General features: G+C 38.4%; 2 protein-coding genes across 25 annotated transcripts in view; one reads left to right on the top strand and one right to left on the bottom strand.

The window, feature by feature from the left end:
- The window catches only part of LOC139966081 (uncharacterized), a 32545-nt gene extending 25332 nt beyond the window's left edge, over positions 1-7213 (bottom strand). For 15 of the 23 annotated variants that reach the window (XM_071968764.1, XM_071968746.1, XM_071968751.1 and 12 more), the window contains exons 1-4: positions 6987-7212; positions 4468-4733; positions 2360-2492; positions 860-1003 (exon numbers count right to left, since the gene is read on the bottom strand). In XM_071968764.1, coding sequence (XP_071824865.1) covers positions 860-1003; positions 2360-2492; positions 4468-4733; positions 6987-7083 — 640 coding nt within the window. In that variant the 5' untranslated portion in view covers positions 7084-7212. Of the gene's footprint in view, positions 1-859; positions 1004-2359; positions 2493-4467; positions 4734-6986 lie in introns of all 23 variants that reach the window. The other 8 variants (XM_071968767.1, XM_071968758.1, XM_071968765.1 and 5 more) reach the window with 2 other exon arrangements.
- LOC139966083 (atrial natriuretic peptide receptor 1-like) overlaps positions 1-20427 on the top strand; it is a 161401-nt gene that overhangs the window by 44548 nt on the left and 96426 nt on the right. The window contains exon 1 of one of the 2 annotated variants that reach the window (XM_071968774.1): positions 9595-10298. The exons of the other annotated variant lie outside the window; for it this stretch is intronic. Within the exon in view, the coding sequence (XP_071824875.1) occupies positions 9644-10298 (655 nt within the window). The 5' untranslated portion in view covers positions 9595-9643. Of the gene's footprint in view, positions 1-9594; positions 10299-20427 lie in introns of those variants that run through there. 2 annotated transcript variants of the gene reach the window in all.

Genomic DNA, 20427 nt, shown 5'->3' on the forward strand with positions numbered 1-20427 from the left:
TCTTATTTCGTTGGGAGTTTGGACTTTTGTGTAGGGGCTACAGGCGGATCGACAATTTTACGAGAGAGGGGTTAGGCAATTGTGGTGTCGTGGAATGGTGAATTTTTAATGGATGGTGAAAATCTCCCGACGGATTGTATCCCCTCCGACTGACAATGGGGTAGAGGCCATTACCCCCTCCCCTACCCCCACTTTGCGCTTACAACAACCCCATTGTATACTCCTCAATCATACTAAAACAGGATCCAAATAATTTTTCTTGACATCCTGATGAACTCGGTTTTTGGATGATCAGTATTAACAACATTACGTATAGTGATGAAAAATCTGAATCAAGTATATTGATCTATAGAGAAAAAATTAGTTTAGTAATCTGTTGTTATATTTTTCCGATATAAAAATTGACATCGTATACAGTTACTGCATAGATAATATGCACTATAGGATGAGAATTAAACTTATCTCCTTTTTTAGCATCTTGACGTCATCAAATGTGGCATTTCATTGGTAGGCTATATAAAAGAAGAATATGGTACTAGACTGTAGTGAGCCCGTTCTCGTATTCTGACATAGATTATCCATACTCATGCTCGCTTTCTGGAATTTACACTGTCTGTACTTGCCATAGGCCTATTATATGCCGTAATCGCATTCGCCCATAGACTTTTGTACTCGTACTACCGTCTTATTCATACCAAATAAGGGGAATTCTATATTTGTTCTGTTCTCGTACTCGTGCTATTGAAATTGTACTTGCAAGTGCGCCAGTACAATTGGGCGTATCATTCTGTTCAAGGGTATATAAAGGGTGGCATATGACTAAGACATTGCAGCCAATTCAACTTTGACCTTAGCTTACCTGGTTCGCACTCTCCCTCACTGAGTGCAATCAAAGTTGGGTCTTCGCAGACTGCGTTGTTAAAATGGCACATGTTACTATATGTTAGTCCATCTGATGCACAAATTGGTGTGTAGTCCGCTGTGCAGATCTCTGTTCTACAATCTGTTGAGAGACAAATAATCCGTCGGGAGTTATTGGACAGAATATAAGCCTACATGTTTTAGTTGAAAACAATAAATGTACTGAGGCTATATACAAGCGGACACCTTCATTCATTTATTATAAAAACGTCACTTTTGCTTTGAGTTAATGTGTTTGCATATTCTGTGTTTAAAATTCTATGAAAAATGTTAGTTCAATTACAGAATGTCATGTTCCTTAAGAGAGAGATCACCCGTTCTCATGGCTTTATCAGTTAAAAGCCGCCAAAGGTGAGAAACCGTTAATCGGTTAAAACCGACCTATGTTAGTAGCACGGTAACATATGTTAAACCATTAACAGTTAAAACTACATGTGCGTATATTTTACTGATGACTAAAACGTCACCAAGATGGTTTTATTTGCAGATTTTATGCATTTTTGCAGTAAAGCGTCATCCACATTATGTTAAAATACTGACGGATGCCATAGAGTATGGTCTAGTCAGTCTATAGTATATCATTATCCGTAGATTTGTTCGCTAAAAGTATTTCTGTAATTTTTATCAGTACGAACTGGTCGTAAGTGTGACACCTGATAACAATCATTATAACACACAACAGTCTTAACTGATTATTAACGGTTACTTTCCTTTACCAGTTTTAACTGATATATCCATGTGGATTGGGTGGGCTGCAGATTGATAAAATCCTACGTACTAAAAAAACTCTTCAGAAATTCAGTAAAAATCTGAAGAAGTCTTATTCTTCGCCTTTACTTTCATTGCTATTCATTTTACGCTACAAGGTCCCTATTTTAGTTGACCCTTAGATTGACCCGTAGCCAGGAATTCCGAAGCCCCAACAACTGAAGTAGGCACCAGGTATTCCTTAGATAGACCCGTAGCCAGGAATTCTGGTTGATGGCTCCAACAGGTTAAGAAGGGACCAGGTATTTCTTAGATAGCCCCGTAGCCAGGAATTCCGTGGCTACAACAGGTTAAGGATGGACCAGTTATTCCTCCTCCCTTGCAACATGTTAATACATAGTCGTTACAGCGTTATACGTATAGGGAAAATATCCAATGGTATGTCACTATTCCACAAGTACCATATAAAACTGTACTACGGTACATTATCATATTATAGGTAATGGATCACATATATCCTAAAGAGAAATTAGGCCTTAGTTATAATTTAGTTATGGTAAATTAGTCTACATGGGAAGGCGTTCCGAAATGTGTGTTTGTGTGTGTGTGGGGGGGGGGGCGGGGGGCCGGGGAGGCGGTAAGGGAGGTGGTGGGTGGGAGGGGGGAGCCAACGTACACAGCCTGGATACAGGTCTGTTCTATCGTATGCTTTAAAGATCGCAGTTCTCACCTTGGCAAATGATTGCCGAGCAGCCGACGTTGTTTTTTACCTTCACAACCTTACTGATGGCAATGAAACGGGCGCAGATAAAGTTAAGTCCACGACAGTCCTGTCCTATAAGATCGACTAAAACATTAATGCCCTGCGAGAAATTAAATAAATACATATAAATATATATAAATATATATAATTACATATGGTATGACAAAAATGTATATTAAATTAAGAACAATTCCACTTCACGAGCGACTTCGTCCTTTTGGGACTCTTCGCGAAGTTAGAAATCTTGATACACGTTCATTTCACAATTACAGGTTGGCTTGTCTATATGGAAAAAGGGGTAACTCTGTGTACATTGTCAAAAGCACGAGGGGTGCTATTTGTGCATATATACCACTTGCGTAATAAACTCTCAGTTATACAAATTACGCATTCACACCAGTAGAATCACAGTGGTTGAGTATTACTGGTTAGGGTGTCCGCATGTAAAGTGGGAGACCGGGTTCGAATCCAGGTGGATGCTCTCTCTCCCAACCTCTCTCTGTCCCTCTACTTCTAAATACACACACACACACACACACACACGCACACACACACACACACACATATATATATATATATATATATATATATATATATATATATATATATATATACACTGTCGTCGTTAAACGTTCTGGTAAGTGCATGGCTCCCAAACAATGGAATATTGTAAAGTTGGGTGGGCCCTTTAAATGGAGGTCGTGATGTCGCCTCAAATAAATACCCATAGCCTATATAACTATGACATATACAATCAACCGTTTAATACAAAAATACTCAAGACCAAAAATTTATTGCTGTCCCCGTCACTTTTGGCTCAGTATTTCTGACGTTTTAACTTGATTTGCGGCCTATGCCACCCTGAAATGAACATTGCCTTCCTTATAATATATGAGGAAGGTTGCACTGTGTCAAACAGATCCATACCAATACTCTTATACGTGCGACCCCAATCCCAGTAGCAGCAGCCATTGTCTCGAGACGCTGAGCACCCCGTGTCTCCCCCTCACTAATTGTAATTACACGCGACACTGTATCGCAGGGTTTCCCTAACTTTATCCCCCACGAACCCCCTGTGGATATCAGAGTTGTCCACGAACCCCCAACTTTTCGAGACACAATCTGAGTCATTATTAAGCTATAATACTCATAACAGTGCTTCGTAAAAGATTGCGTTCATAGTGTAATATTGTACTATCATGCGTACACCAACTTCACCAAAGTCATGCGGCCTGTGTCTGTTTCATAAGTCAGTTATTTATCACATGCACGGTATGGCACTTCTATGGCAACATATGCGAATGGAACGCGAAAAGAGTTTGTCGATAGGTACGATACGACTTTTGTACATTATTAAATATATGATATATCAGATATTAGTTCAACAAAAAGTACTCTAGTTTTGACTTTCAGAAACGTCTCACGAATCCCCTGGTATGGACTTACGCGCCCCCTGGGGGTTCATGCACCCCAGTTAGGGAACCCTGCTGTATCGGATATTAGCAGAGGAGAGCGAAAGACCAATGTAGGGAAGTGTTTGATTCTAACGTCGTATCGGTGTGCGTGTTACGTATACGCCTACAAAGAAGGCAGAATTTGCCGGGGAAACAAATCCGGCGTTGACTAACCTGTTTATGAACAAAACTGGCATCTCAATGTTCCTATATCAAAAATAGCTCTAATATACCTCTTCAATAATTACGTCTGTATAACTTTTGAGGGAATATTTCTTACAGAATTCGATAATATCATAACAAAACGTGATTTTCTTTATAGTTTGAAGAGCCAAATTTTATTGGAATGATGAAGGATAAAAGTTCAAATCCCTTGACATGATCTCTTAGCATGTATGGTTAGTTAGCTCCTATACTAGTTGCTCGAGGAACGAATGTAACACTGTTATTAAACTCCCCCCCCCACCCCAAATGAAGAAGTTGATTTGTTAGTTTCATCAAATGTAGTCTTTGCGTAAGACTCGACGATATAGGTTGGACAAGGAGTTGGAGTAAAAAAATAAATAAAAAAGCACAACGCGACGGTTTTTAATCACATGTGATTATGTTTATTTCACTTACGTCAAAGCTAAGAGAGTTGGCTCTGTTTCTGATTGTCTGGCTACGGTGCTCGTTACTGAGAACCTGGCCATTCCTAACCCCAGGTTGTTCATCTTTGCCATTTTTAAGTCGACTTAGCCAAAGCGACACTTCCCACATGTTATGACCTTCCAAAGGCGCTCCTTTGAAAGGTTTCTGGAAGACAATATCCACGTTGAGAGTCACATTCTCCACTTTACCGCTTGTGATCAAAACTTCACTTTGTGGTATAATTTTCTTTACGATTCCTGCCGAAAAAAAGACAATCGTTTTTAAAAATAATCCAATCATATAGGATCTGATGGAGCAGATAGAAACACGACGATACCAAAGTTTACTTTAAAATACCTTAATCGTTTAGTTTTCGTCACCGTGGAATTATGTAAAACTTTGAGGCCATTTAAGCTATCTTTGTATCACTACATGACTTTTAAAAACCTAACCTTCCTTTGAAAACTATTCAATTCTACCACACTCCATTACATAAAGTTACCGTACGTAATCGTATTTAGTTGATATTGTCCATGAAGTTTTTCATTAATGATACCGCCATCCACTGTTGTCGTTACATGTGAACTTTTATACCCATGCATATCCGAAATCGGATTATAAAAAGTTCGGTTTCACTGAAGATATCTCAAGAAAAAGTGATGACTACTTTATCAAAGACTCTGCTTCCTCTCATGGGATAACTATATCTCATGGGAGGAGGTATTCTAATTTCCTTAAAACACGAGGCGGTGAAGTAGACTTCCGTGTTTTTGTATAGAGTAACGCCAATTTTGCGGATCTGTTTCCATTCGTGGATTGGTTCAAAACAATTTCGCTAGAGCTGCCCCCATTTCCCGCCCAAAGACAAAAGGCTTACAAACACGAGGCAGAGAAGATCAGCAAAAATTGTCATGCAACTCAAGTGGATTAATTTAAATTGGCATGCATGGTGTATATTGTTCACTACATGTAATTTCTACGAGAAATTTATTTGATTTGGTGATAATTAGCACAAACATCACATAAAAGTGTAGTACCTTTATTAAAGTCAAATTTAACTTTAAATCATGCAGAATGAGTCGACAAATTTTAAGTCTTTTTTTTTTTGCATACACAAAAATGATACAGATAACAAAGAATACGGTACAATCGAATCAAATTAAGGAAACAAAATAAAACGAAAAGAAACGATATGAAATGAATAAAATGAAAGGAAACGCAACGAAGTGAAACCACATGAAACTAACTGAAATGAAAATAATTGAAAAGATATGAAATGAATCATAAGGAATTGAAATGACATGAAACCAAAATATATTAAATGAATAAAATGAAAGGAAACAAACTGAAACGTAATGAGCTGAAATCACATGCAACGAACTGAAATAAAGTGAAATGAAAAAACATGAAATGAAGGAAATTGAAAAGATCTGAAATGAAGAATAAGGAGTTGAAATGACATGACATGAAACGAAAATAAATGATAGGATTTGAAATAACATGAAAGGAGCAAACTGAAACGAAATGAGCTGAAATCACTTGCAATGAACTGAAATAAAGTGAAATGATAACAAAAACATAAAATGAAGGAAATTGAAAAGATCTGAAATGAAGCATAATGATTTGAAATGACACGACATGAAACGAAAATAAATGAAATGATGTGAAATAACATGAAAAGAAACAAACTGAAACGAAATGAGCTGAAATCACATGCAATGAACTGACATGAAAAGATATGAAATGAAGGAAATTGAAAAGATCTGAAATGAAACATGAGGAATTGAAACGACATGAAAGGAAAAGAAATAATATGATGTTAAAAGATATGAAAGGAAGCAAATTGAAACGAAATGAGCTGAAATCACATGCAATGAAGTGAAATGAAAGATATGACATGAAGGGAATTGAAAAGATCTGAAATGAAACATGAGGAATTGAAATGACAGGAAAAGATATGAAAAGGTTTGAAATAAAATCACATGCAACGAAATGAAATGAAATAAAATGCAGTATGAAATTAAATTAAAAGAAACGTTACTTAATACAATGCCATGAAGTACTGTCTTTAACTTGTATCCATCTTCTACTTTATTATACTTATATATGCATATTATTATATGTATGTAATGGTAGTTAGTTGTAATTAACTCAATATCATATTGGCTATAACTAGCTTCCTTCATCATCAGGTAATTATTAACTTTTGCTGTTAGTAGAGAGAATGATCATAGTCAATTTTTGTCCTACGGATTACAGACATTGCATTTCTATCATGAATACAATAAAGTCATTACGAGAAGGGATTGCCTTTGTTAAAGTAAAACGCAGAAAAACTAAAAAGAACAAGAATGTGATTTTATTTGTTGACTAACAACACACCTAAAGCAGTGGTATTATTAAACAAAAACAAAAGCATGTAATGTGCTTCTTTAATGAGCTAATTGAACGTTCATGTCAACTGAAGGAAAAACACAACATTATGAAAAGTAATACGAAACAGTCGTTACCTCGAGGCCCTTCCTTTTTCTTCTTTTTCTTGGTTTCCTTTGCAGCTAAAGTGACCGATATTAATAGCACAAACACAGCGAAGGAAGACAATTTCATGTTGAACACACGCAAAGAATAATGGTATACGACTGCAGGTTAGTGAGTTGTATATCCCGAATACTGAGAGTATGGCTGCGTTGATGATCACTTATGATCGGTGACTGAAACTGGTGAAGAATGTCTACTAGATTTAAAGCCGGCACTTGTATTTAACAGCCTTGGTAAAATGATGAATTGTCTGTGAACGCTGTCTTCTGTAAACAGTAACCTGTAGGTCTTGATCTTCAACTCAACAATTTGTGTTTATCAAAATACAACTGAGAAATATATGACGTTAAAACAACTTAAAGAATTCACTGTAATCTAAACAAAAGCGCAATTTGCAGACACGATTGTCATCCATAAAGAGGATAGGAATGTTTTAGAATCACTGACGTCTCTTCGAAAATCGGAATATAATCAATCTCCACCGCAGACTATATTTACCTGCCATTTCGTAAATATCATTTGCGCAGTGCTCTCCTTTAAGTTGTTACAACTCGGAGCCAAAACCGTTAAAATTAATGTAAACATCGTAATTCATTTAGGGTAGATTTTATATTTTAGCCCTGAAGCATACACAACTAATATGCGTAGGCTATATAACAGAGATAAGTTATATGTTAAAAACACTTCCTCCAAATACAATTCCGATAATCTTTTCTCGACTTTTAGAATTGTAATTGGTTAGAAAGTCCTGTTTAAGGAAGAAGCATGATTAATGTCTCTGTGACGCTGGCACAGAGGCGAAACCTTTAACTTTTCCCCTTGTTTTTCTGTGAATAATTTCATTGTGAATTATAGAGCGAATTGGCAAAGGGAAACTAATCAAGAAAGAAACATTGATACCATCAAGCACAGAAAAAGTAAATAAATGAATAAAGTAATGAATAAAGCTAGAAATATTATAAATATAGGAACAGGAGGTAGTTCTATGACGTCACAACACCGGAGACTCGCTCAAGTCTGAAGTCCTTTGTATGTAGAGAGTATAAAAACTCGTGTATATATCTTCCAAAAGGGATAATATTTTACACTACTGTCTGCGATAACGATTATTCACAACAAACATATCTGTCCTAGAAAGTATACCAGTAATGACAGAGTTTGCTTCTCCTCCATTCAGACAGATATCACCCAGCCATGGTGTTGTTGAAAAAACCTCATGCAAAAGGTGAAACCTTTAAGCTGCACAGATAAGAAATGGCGTCTCACCCCTCACGTCATGCATAAATAAATCATAAACTATGTTAAATGGTGCCCGAGTGTACTATAGCTCCCGCAGTGGTTATGTTTATATCAAATCATGACAGCCAAAGAGCGATAGCCAGCATTTTCAACCAACATTAAAAATTCAATTAAAATATTATATATAATTTAAATCGAGATATTACGATAACAGGATAAAGGCTTATGTAAATTCAATTGATGCAACATTACCATTTGGTATATTTTAATACTAAGTGGTATATTTGGTGGCAACATAAAAAAAAAATTACTTCGTAATATACTTGTCTATAATTACCTAAAAGTAAAAACGAAAACATATTGTGCTTTGAAAAAGGGTACAAGTATAACTTAAATTCCGTCAAGTAAATAATACCTCAAACTTGCATGATACGACAAAAACAAGGGAAACCGCTATTTTAGTTTTCTAATAATTGTGAAACGTCTCTGACAATCTTTAACGACAGGTTTAAACTCAACAAATCTCAGTATTCCCATCTACCTTGAGTGGTTCAAACTAAAAATATAAATTCCATGTAAGCAAGATTAAAATAACACGACATCTGCTCCTGCTACTTTTCTAAACATCAGGCCCTCTAACCTTGATATATTTAACTTTACACAGGCTCTTTGAAAGTGCATGGGTAAGCACATCGCTAACAGTATTTTGTTTCTGATTCTACGTCATATAAACAAGGAATCATATACGTTATATGATCGGTAGATCTGTAATGATGTTTTCATGTCATTGCTAAATGTAAAACTACTAAGGTACATTATACGACATCGCTGACGTCACCAGTATTTCCTCTTTTTTTTTCATTGTAAAAATGCAAAAAAATGCTGCTCCTCTCATGTCTCAATGTTATTTTCGGATTTGTTTCCTTTCATTTTCTTAGTCTTATTTCTGATGTTGAATCACTTCATTTTACGGGAAATTTTCTTCTTAAAGAACGTATTTGGTATATTTGTCTTGCTGACACGTAACGAGATTGTGTCAAATTTCTCAAATAACTTCCGCTTTGTAAGTACACGGTAGCAAGCTAGTGCCTATAGCTCTAATAACCTAAACAAATATATGGATTTTTTTTACTATTACTCTTTATTATGCCAGAGGCAGTCCGTGATTGGTGGGAAGACTATAGGATAAGCAGTAACACGCATTCCCTTGTTGATTAATTAGAGATACGATCAAAAGGATATATTCAGATACTGGGTTAGTGTACTGATAATGAAAGTTATACAGCAAACGCTACACTCGATATTGATACATCATCTGGAATAGTAAGTCACTGAAATTTATTTAAGACACAAAATTCAATTCCATTTTCAGAATTCCTTTTGAATCAACATGGATAAATTTCATAGTTGCGTTATATTTCTGATATTGATTTTTGGAACTACAGTGAGTACACAGACAGAAATACGTATCGCATTACTTTTTAGTGGATTTGGGTCGGCATTGGATGTTTCACAATTTGAACCAGCAATAAATATTGCACTCAATAAGGTTGCTGAGCAGGTGGACAACGGAGAGTTTCTAAACTTTACATTTACTAGGTATATTAGGGAAACGCTCCGCAATGGTCCTAAGATAGGCGTTGGAATGGTTGCCGATTTAGTTGAAAACTATAGCATTCATGTAGTTTTAGGACATCCCTCCAGTTCAGAAATGTACGGCATAGCTGACTTGGTCGCATACTGGAACATACCTGCTATTACTGGTGCCGCGATAACAGCTGACCTCGAGGATCGCACGCGTTTTACCACATTCACGCGTACCTCTATGCGTGCTGAGGCTATAGGTGGCTTCATCGTTAACGTATTTCACGAATACGATTGGAAGTTATGCAGTGTCATCCACGTAGATGGAGGAGTATTTTGGTTGATAGCTAGTGCCATTCTTGGTGTACTAGACAGAGGAGATGTGATTTCTGAAACCCTCTCCATTGATGTAGAAGCAAATATAACAAACCTTCTGGAAGCAGCCAAGCTCAAATCTCGAAGTAAGTAAACACATACGAAAAGCATAACGTACTTTATGTTCATCTTCAACTATATTGTTCATTTCAATAACATATATAACTTAAATGTTTCAAGCGGTGAGCTAATAACATAGTCATACACCAATATAGGTTAGCGACACATTCGAAAACCCGGGAAGAAAGAACATATAAATATTTAATGAATGTGTCTGTATGGCAACAGCACAGTGAGTACCTTAAACATGATGAATCAACTGACAAAAAAATTCGATGCTTCGTAAAATCTACAACAGTAATACTTTGATGACTTTATACTTTTAGAAATGTCCATGATGATTTCGTTGCTTGAAACAAATTTGCTGCATTTCAAAATGAGTCAATCTTGTAGGAAGACACAAACTAGTTAATATGAAGAGTTCAGCATATCAATAAATGTTTATTAGGATATTGCTTTATCTATAGTTGTGAGTTTAACTGGCACAAAAATGAACTAAGTTCGTACACCCGTAGCTCACTTCAAACTATTTCATGGGCAATTATGCTCACTCTACAAACATTGTCTTCCCACTCCCATACAAATTGTCGCAAAATGCGTTCCATATAGGACAATCTACTCACATCGAAATGATGAACCGCGAGATACTTCGTCTGATGAAACTAAAATCAAATTTTCTCATCAACTTTGGTCTGGTGCTAGTTCCAGTCATATAAGTAGCCTGTTTATTCCACAGAAGAGAGCCGTTAAGCACAATTCGATGGCTGGACCAAGGTATCCAACTAGTGATCTTTTAAGTCCTTGCATCTTTTGAAGTCTCATGGGATCCTTAATCTCGGGGTCCTATTCATATACATTTCTGAACAATCTTCTGCTGAAAAACACTTCGCTAATTTTGTCGAGGAGTAAATTAGCTTCATGATACACAGGTATGGTACCCGACATGCTCATTTTTCGCGAAATCCCATCAACCCTTCACGTTTCTCACAAAGTTCAGTATACGTTACCGAGCTTCAAAGGTTTGGAACTTATTACCAGCTACATTGATTTACAAGCCAAGTATAAAGTCTTATAACTAACAGGTGCGTATCCAGGGGGGGGGGCGTTGGGGGCGCGCGCCCCCCGGGTAAGAAAAAGAGGAGAGAAAAAAAAGAGAAGAAAAAAGGAAAAAAGGGGGAAAAAGAGGAGGAGGAGAGGAAGGAAGGGAAAAGAAAATGAAGAAAGAGAGAAAAAGGAGAATAGGAGGGAGTAAAAGAAAAACGCGAAGACATCGGGAAGAGAAAGAGGAACAGTGACATCTTTACAGCGCTGAAGGGTAGGCAGTGACGGATCAATGATTTCGTAAATGTGTGACTCACCCTACCCCTTACACCGACAACTCCATTTTTTGGCGTTTCCATTTTCCTCTCTCACTAATGATCTATATTATTATTATTATTATGGTTCCTTATATAGCGCAAATACTATAACATATATATATATTCAAATGCGCTTTACATGATGAAGAATAAAACAAAAATAAGTAGAAATAAAAATACAAAACAAATCAAGTTAAATTAAGTTAATAAAAATAGTGGACAAAAGAAAATAATTACAAGATAAACAGTAAAACATATATAACAAGAAAACAATTTACGAAATAATAATACATAAAATGAATTCAGATATTATAAGCATTGCAGTATAAATGAGTCTTAAGTTTGGATTTAAAAAGGGTAAAACTTTCAATTTTTCTTAAAACCTCAGGGAGTGAATTCCATAAAACAGGCGAAGCATAGCTAAAAGATCTCGGTCCAAATTTTGCAGTTCTTATGTTAGGAACAGTTAAAAGCAGAGCGGACGAGGAACGCAACGGTCTAGAGGGAGTGTAAAGAGAAATTAAATCACAAAGGTACTGCGGTGCAATATTGTAAATACATTTAAAAGTATATACTTTAAAAGTATATATATACTATATATGGTCTATCATAACGCGTGTGTAGAATTGTGCTATGAAACCAACTGTGGCTGGTCTCGAACTCGACCGCGTCGTCGGGGAACATGACGATTTTTGGGATGGGGGCGACCGCCCGCCCCCCCCCATTCAGCATTTTTTAAATGATATCGCTAAGTAATTTCAAAATAGAAAGTGCTTAGATGGCCTGGGAAGTGTCATTTCCAGCGATCTGGGAGACATTTTGGGCCAAAATTTGCTTGTACGCTTCGCGCTAACAAATGGTCCTGGGTAGTGCCATTTCCAGCGATCTGGGAGGCATTTTCGACCAAAATTTTCTTGTACGCTTCGCGCCAACCTATGGTGGCGCTACGCTTAGATAATTTGCCTACAGGCTTCGCCCCTCCCTTGACAAATTCCTCGCTACGCGCCTGTTTGAATTTGTAACGCAAACAGCAGATATCACATCATATCAGTGAGCATGAAAATGGCGTTCCAGGATGAAAAGCCTCAAAACTGTCCGACTTGCCTGAAAAAATAACCAAAAATTTTCGCGCGCGCTCAACGTGTTAATGTCAATATCATATAAGCAAGCATCGGTTATTACATCGCATGCCATCATGTACCGTACGTTCCGTTAAAATTGCGCAGTATACCGCGGGATGCTAATGTAAACAACGACATGTCTCATGTAGATGTATAATAAGCATGGAGGTCCAATTATGTCAAAACTCTCTTTTACATTAGTAATGGCGAATTAGGGGCTGCACCTCCGCCGCGCAGTGGCGGAGCGTCCATACGGTCATGGGGGCGGATGCCCCCCCTGACGGACTCAAATGGACTGCTGGCGCCTTTTTCAGCTCTTTACCACATTTTACTTATTCTAGATTATTGACTTTTTTATTGCGCTCTCATCTACTTATTGACATTTGTCACATTTTGTTGGTGTAATTTGGCGATGACACCTTATTCTTCGTTTATCTGCAAATTAGCCATGCCCGGAAAGGGTCATTTCCGGCGATCTAGGGAGTATCCTTACTCAAAAAAAATTCTGTACGCTACGCGCCAACCAGTGGTGGCGCTCCGCTTAGATAGTGTCGAAAGCGCCCCTACAGACCATTCTCGCCCCTCCTGACCAATACTCCTAGCTCCGCCACTGCCGCCGCGCCTCCTACGCCTATGTGTGTAGTGTTCGGTTTCGGAAATATCTGCTATTTTTTCATTTCCTTCAACCAAGTTTTATAATAGCAGTTATAAGAGGTTTTAATATTTGTACACCAATAAATTAACTGTGTCTGAAGTTTCGAAAATTTCTGACCAACATTCTGCATCACACTTCCCTCTACTCGTGCAATTTTGACCGGTCTGTTAGGGGTTGAAGGAAGTTTTTCCATATTGGTTGTCCATAGATGAAATTTTGTACAACATTATGGGTATGTTTTGAAGTGAGTTTATTCACGAGAAATGTGAATTTTCAAATTCTGAACAAATATGGGGCTTAAAACCTTGAAAAGTGGGGCTGACGGGTATTGTGGGCCGCGACGTAGAATCACCTACAAAAGCAAAGACCCACAGGAGATGCGATCAGGTCGAACATGATGTGTGCCGGGTTGACAATCTTCAAAAAGGTTATGGATGGAAAAAAAACTATTAGGAAATACTTGGTTCTCAGGCAAAAAGTGTACATCTGGTTGGTCATTTCAAGCCCGAGAAGTGCCGTTTCCGGTGATCTGGGGGTATCAAAATAAGAAATTTTCTTGTACGCTGCGCGCCAACCGATGGTGGCGCTCCGCTTAGATAGTAATTCGCGCCCCCCGGGTTTGAAAATCCTGGATACGCGCCTATATAGGAATAACTTTTCAAATCACTATTTATCAGTATGCACTGATGTTATGTTTTGTGATGATATCATTGACGTAACTACGCATTAGGTGATTTTGTAACTAAAGTTGCAAGTGTAGGGGTGGGGTGGGAGCGAGGGGGTGGGACTGGTACATGGGTATTGTCAGCTTAGGGATGGGTTCTTGTAATCGATGCTTCTAATTTCTTCTGTTTGGGGTTTTTCAGGGAGTAAGATCTCGACAAGCCCTCAAGAGTTTTTTAGTTTACTTCCTTCACATCATGTTTGTAAATGCATTCATTTTATATTTAGACTGTATTATATGTAACACGTGGTGTGGAAACAAATAAAAGAAACGAAAAGAAAGATCATACATGACGGCATCATTGACACGATACAAAATACTACTCGGTTACGCCACTTACACCAGGATCCCTTACACCAGGACCCACCAGTCCCTTACAACATGACCCACCCAGTCCCTTTACAACAGGATCCGCACAGTCCCTTACACCAGGACCGACCCAGTCCCTTACAATAGGATCCACCCAGTCCCTTTACAACAGGACCCACCCAGTCCCTTTACACCAGGATCCACACAGTCCCCTTACATCAGGACCCACCGAGGCCCTTTACACAAGGGCCCACCCAGTCCCCTTACAACAGGACCTACCCAGTCCCCTCACAACAGGACCCACCCATTCCATTTTCAACAGGACTCATCCAGTCCCCTTATAACAGGACAAACCCAGTCCCCTAACAACAGGACCCACCCAGTCCCTTTACAACAGGACTTACCCAGTCCCCTTACAACAGAACATACCAAGTCCCCTTACAACAGGACCCATCCAGTCCCCTTACAACAGGACATACCCAGTCCCCTTACAACAGGACCCACCCAGTCCCTTTACAACAGGACTCATCTAGGTCCCTTACAACAGGACCCACCCAGTCCCATTTCAACCGAACATACCCAGTCCGCTTACAACAGGACATACCCAGTCACCTTACAACAGGACCCACCCGGTCCCTTTACAACAGGAGTCATCCAGTCCCCTTACAACAGCACCCACCCGGTCCCTTTACAAAAGGACTCACCCAGTCGCTTTACAACAGGACTCACCTAGGCCCCTTCAACAGGATCCACGCACTCCCCTTACAGCATGACCCACCCAGTCCCCTTACAACAGGATCCACCCAGTACCCCTTACAGCATGAACCACCCAGTCTCCTTACACAAGGGCCCACCCATCACCCTTGCACTATAGTGTAGGGCCTGAATGTGGTCATAGCTCAGTTACGTCTCTCGCGCATGTAGTTGTACAATACTTTGAAGTACGAATATACGGTTAGCATACAGTCCAGGATCTTAGCCATACACTAAGTAGTGATTTGTATTACGGTTTAATCATACATAAATGTTTATATATTGTAATATTGTGACGAGCCCGCTCCTCCGATAGTGATACTATATCGGGACTCGCGATAGAAAGGTACTGGGATATCTTGATGCCGTATTTATGCTTCTTTAGGAGATGTCTCGAACGGGCGAAAACAATGAGTTCACAGAAAAACAATTTGACGAGATAGGATTTGATTAATGATTCGGTATAATTTCTTCTCTGTCGATTCTCTTTACAAATAAAACTAAATTACAATGATTTGACTTGACTTGACTCCGTCAATTAAGCAATTAGAAGGAGTGATGAAATGGTAACGAAGCAATGACGAAGCGACGAACTGGTGACGGAGTGATAAATTTCTGACGGAGTCATAAACTTTCGGCCCCATGCCCTTTTATACCTTACTTCTATAAAATCCCTCTGCACACAATCAGTAGGCAGCCAATGACCTGACCATCCTGTATTAACTTAATGATATAACAATAAGTGCGCTGGCACTGATCTGCCCTGATTGGTTGGGAGTTTGGAAGTCCCTCCCTTTTCTATCGAAACTTCCATACCACGTGAGAGAACCTTCTCGAATGTTCCACAGACATAATGGAATCTATTTTGGGAAAAGGCCCTGTACCAAGATTCAATAAGATAGTTAAAACTTCTCGTGGGAAAACTGAATCCATGACCTAGATAAATACATAAGAGGCCTGTAAGGTGTCTCGATGGAGTGTTTCGGTAACATCAAAGAGATGGTATCACTATTTCATAACAATATCAATTGAAGAGGTGTCACCAAGCTTCGGGGACTAAGGGAAGAATAGTACTGACAATCTTACCCGATTAAAATCTGTTATCGTCCCCACAGAAAGTTTTAAATTTTCCGACAGTGCCAGTATATCCAAAAAGACAAGTCGCCAAACGCCATGGGCGATGACATTACGTTGTTAACAATCATCAAATTCATAGGATCTACGTGGAATCTAGCGAAGGCGTAAGAACGAGACCGGAGAGGGGTGGGCGGGGTGGGGTTGGTGGGTGTGGGGGTGAGGAGAGAGGCCAACATTTCGAGTTGAGATAAAATATCCACATTTCGAGACAAACATGCCGAAAAAGGAAAAAGAAAGTTGCACACAACAGTCTTTCACATTCGAAGGTTCTTATGAAGAAGGGCGTTAATACCCCGCCGGCTGTATGTTTCAACTTTTTTAAATTTGATAGACCACGGTCTAGTTATTTGATCTACATGATAGCTGCTCTAAAAGCTACATTCCCACCACTTACGTACACTATGGTGTAAGCGTTATCTTGGCATCATATCACGATGAGGTATTTATCTAAAGGAGATCTATTTTACGTCGAATTTAGAATGCATATGTGTCGACGGGTATTGAAAGGCAAGACGATACTTTCAACATCTACTATAGTGAATCCCACCACAGAAAATTGGAAGCATTGCGTAATATTCCGAGATATACTTTACATTACATTAAGTTTGTTGGCGTAAAGATTTGAACCATTCATAAGTAAGTCACTTATTATAAGTTTAATTATCGGAATGTAACCATGGACACATGAACGTACTAGGCCTATACGCAAGTTGTAGTGCCTAACTCAGAGGAGGGCTCTAGTAGTGATGAAGACGGAACTTCACTACATTTCTTGAAGTCATCTCTGGATTCCTCACTCAAACGAATCAGTATATAGTGATATTCAACAAGTTTTTGATGAGATAAATCTCATCGAGCAAGAATTTGACAAGACGATTTAACCTACTAGAGTAATGTTGGGTGGATCTGGAAGAAAGTGACAAACTATACGCTGTGAAAATGCAAAGCTCTAGAGAAGAAAGCAGATCAACTTAATTAATCCAATAAGCTGCAGGCTGAGTCAATCAATGTTCAAAGCGATTCTCTAGTAGAAGTAATGTATGAATTGTTGGCTTTGCCACACGTGATAATGAGAATTCTCTGGATGTCACTACGTCTGTATTTGAGAGGGTGGGAATTCCCAATTCCACCATCGAGATGGCACATCGTGACGGCAGACCTCGAACCAACAGACCACGCCTAATCTTAGTGAAGCTATCTTTCTACCAGGACAAACGTACAACTCTTAAACAACAAAGAAGTAGGCTAGCTAATGAAAACTCCTTTATTACAATGATCTGACGAAGAGCGATCTCACGGAGAATATAAAGGGGTGCAGACATGTCTAGGAGCTTTATCTCGCTGTTACGTAACTCAGATTTTCAGCAGGAAAATTGAGCAATTCCAGCGGAAAACCTCAAGACTGTCAGATGTTTTCCACTTCTTATGCACCTCATGTATTTTTACTGATCTGAACCAGTTCGTTTGTAATTTAGATCTTGACAAAAATGGCGGTCTGCCCCGTACTATATAATGTCAATGTCCGATTGGAAGTTAAGAGGCTTGCTCAGACTGGTGATTTAGTGGACATTTGGCGGGAGCGTAATCCCATGCAAGACTGAGAGGTTTACATGACATTCAAATATCGATTGGGCCATTCACTGTAGGCTCAACTTCTTCCTCATTTCCTCCCATCTTAAAAACTGTATTCTCAATACCACTATATCGCCGATTTTTGGTTCTGACCACGACAGTGTTACTTAAACCGTTCTACTGGGAAATTCCAGGAGGCAGGTGTTTGGAAACCCAATATCGCTTTGTTAAATGATGAGGGTCACCGGAGCTGATTAGGGTAATAGCTACTCATACAATTTTATCTAACTCTGATGCCAACCTTACTATTTTATGGTAAATTTAAAACTTCAGTATTAGGACTGTGTCCTTTATGTTCTAAATGCTACAGGCCAGGATTCGCAAAGTTGACGAAAGAAAAAATCGCTCCATATTAACAAATGTATTCTTCTAATCCAAACAATGAGACTAAAAGTTTACTGTGTAATGCTAGAAAACATTATGTTTCGACCTTAAATTAAATGGTATCATTTTTCGTTCAAGAGCTCGGTGGGTGGCAAAATGGGAGAAGAATACGAGATATGTTTTTGAGTCAAGAAAAACGTAACACAAATTTCTAATGCTATTAATGAACTAATTACCGAAGATAATCACGTATTGAAAAATTCTGACGATTTTTACTAGAGGCAGAGAACTATCTTTATAATAAGGATTACAACATGTCTCCTTTATCAAGGTTGGAATTACCAACATTCCAATCTTACTAATGATAGAGGTCTGCTTGCGAGGGTCCTTTGTCATTGCATGAATGCAGCAGCCGGGTGCTATCCTCTATGGCTGAAAGCAAATCCCTCGGCACCGATGGACTCCTTGTTGACTTTTATAACACATTTTGGGATGATATTGGGCATCTTGTAGTCGAATCATTTAATTATGCTTTCGATAGGGGCCATATGGCCGACGCACAGGGCAGGGCAGTAGTTTCATTGGTTCCTAAGCCTGGTAAGGATTTCAGATATCTTAATAACTGGCACCCTATATAGCCATTTTAAACGCAGACTACAAATTACGTTGCAAAATGTATTGCTTCCCGCATGAAAGCAGTGTTAAATTGAATAATAAGTTACGAGCACACCGTTTTATGAAGGGTAGATTATGAGTGGAAACATAAGGTTAATAGAGGATGTTATCTCGTATTTTGAAGAGAAGTCCATTCCTGAAGGTTTACTATTCTTAGACTTTGAAGAGGCATTTGCCTGACTGAGCTGGCATTTTATTCAGCATTCTTCATTTGATTTGGTCCACATTTTAAAACCTGGTTAAATGGTCTTTATTGTAAGTTCACCACATGAGTCACAAATAATGGATATTTGTCTAGATATTTCAGGGTCTCTCGTGGTGTTCGTCAGGGTTGCCAATTAGGCCCATTATCTTTTCATTATTTGTACTGAGAGTCTTTGCTCTTTAATTAATTCTAAATCATTGGTTAAGGGTATAACGCTTTCTGATGTTCCTCTCAAAATATCTCAGTATATGCGGTTGGATACAGTTGGGTCTTCGTTTCTCTCTGAGGTGGATAATATCTTCAGTTTGTTTTACAAGCTTCGGGGCTTAAAATCAGTCATGAAAAGACATATTTGTCTTGCTTGGCCTTCTGCTACAGCCTCACATCAAGTAATAATTCTATACAGTATCTTGGGATTTGTCTTTCCCACCGTTAGGAAGACATTTTTCGTTTGAATTACCTTCCTAAGCTTTCCCGTATTAAAAATCTTCTTCAACTATGGTATTTGAAAGACCTCACTCCACTTGGTTAGATCATGATTATCAAAACATTTGCAATTTCCAAATTTGTATATTTACTTACAGTACTCCCCAATCTTCCTGCCCATTTTTTGTATAAAGACCTTAATAAGCTCTTTGATAAATTTATGTGGAACAATAAAACAGATAAGGTAAAGAGATCTGTCCTCTGCAATGCTAAAACTGATTGATCTCCATGACTTTGCCAACATTTTAAAGACAAGCTTGATGAAAATGTACATTGACGATCATTTTAGACCTTGGAAAGTACTTTTCAATAATGCCTTACGCACATATGACCGTCAAGTTCATTTTTCTCGTAATTTTAACAAAGATCGTATCATTTCTTAATCCGTCAAGTATGTAATGCGTGGGCTCTTTTGAATTTCTCAGTGCCTGAAGGGGATTTTGCTAGCCAGTTTGCTAGCTAATTTGCATTAGAGTTAGTAATTGTATTGTTTATTTTGATGTTTTGAAAGAAAATAAGGTGAAGTAAATTGGTTACTTTTTTCATCGACGATGGTCACATTTCTTCATAAAACTGGTTTTTAAGCATAATATTCAAAATTTTCTTTCACCTATTACTATGGCATCATTACTTAAATATAGATGAACGCCTACTGTTGAAATTCTCTTTACAAATCAGAGCCACACTTTTTGTGTACAGATCTATTGTTACGAATAACATTCCCACCCAAGGACCATATGTAAATGGGAGGAAAGATATCTATATCCTGAGTTTAA

The sequence above is a fragment of the Apostichopus japonicus genome, chromosome 4 (assembly GCF_037975245.1).
Source record: "Apostichopus japonicus isolate 1M-3 chromosome 4, ASM3797524v1, whole genome shotgun sequence".
Taxonomy (NCBI): Eukaryota; Metazoa; Echinodermata; class Holothuroidea; order Aspidochirotida; family Stichopodidae; genus Apostichopus; species Apostichopus japonicus.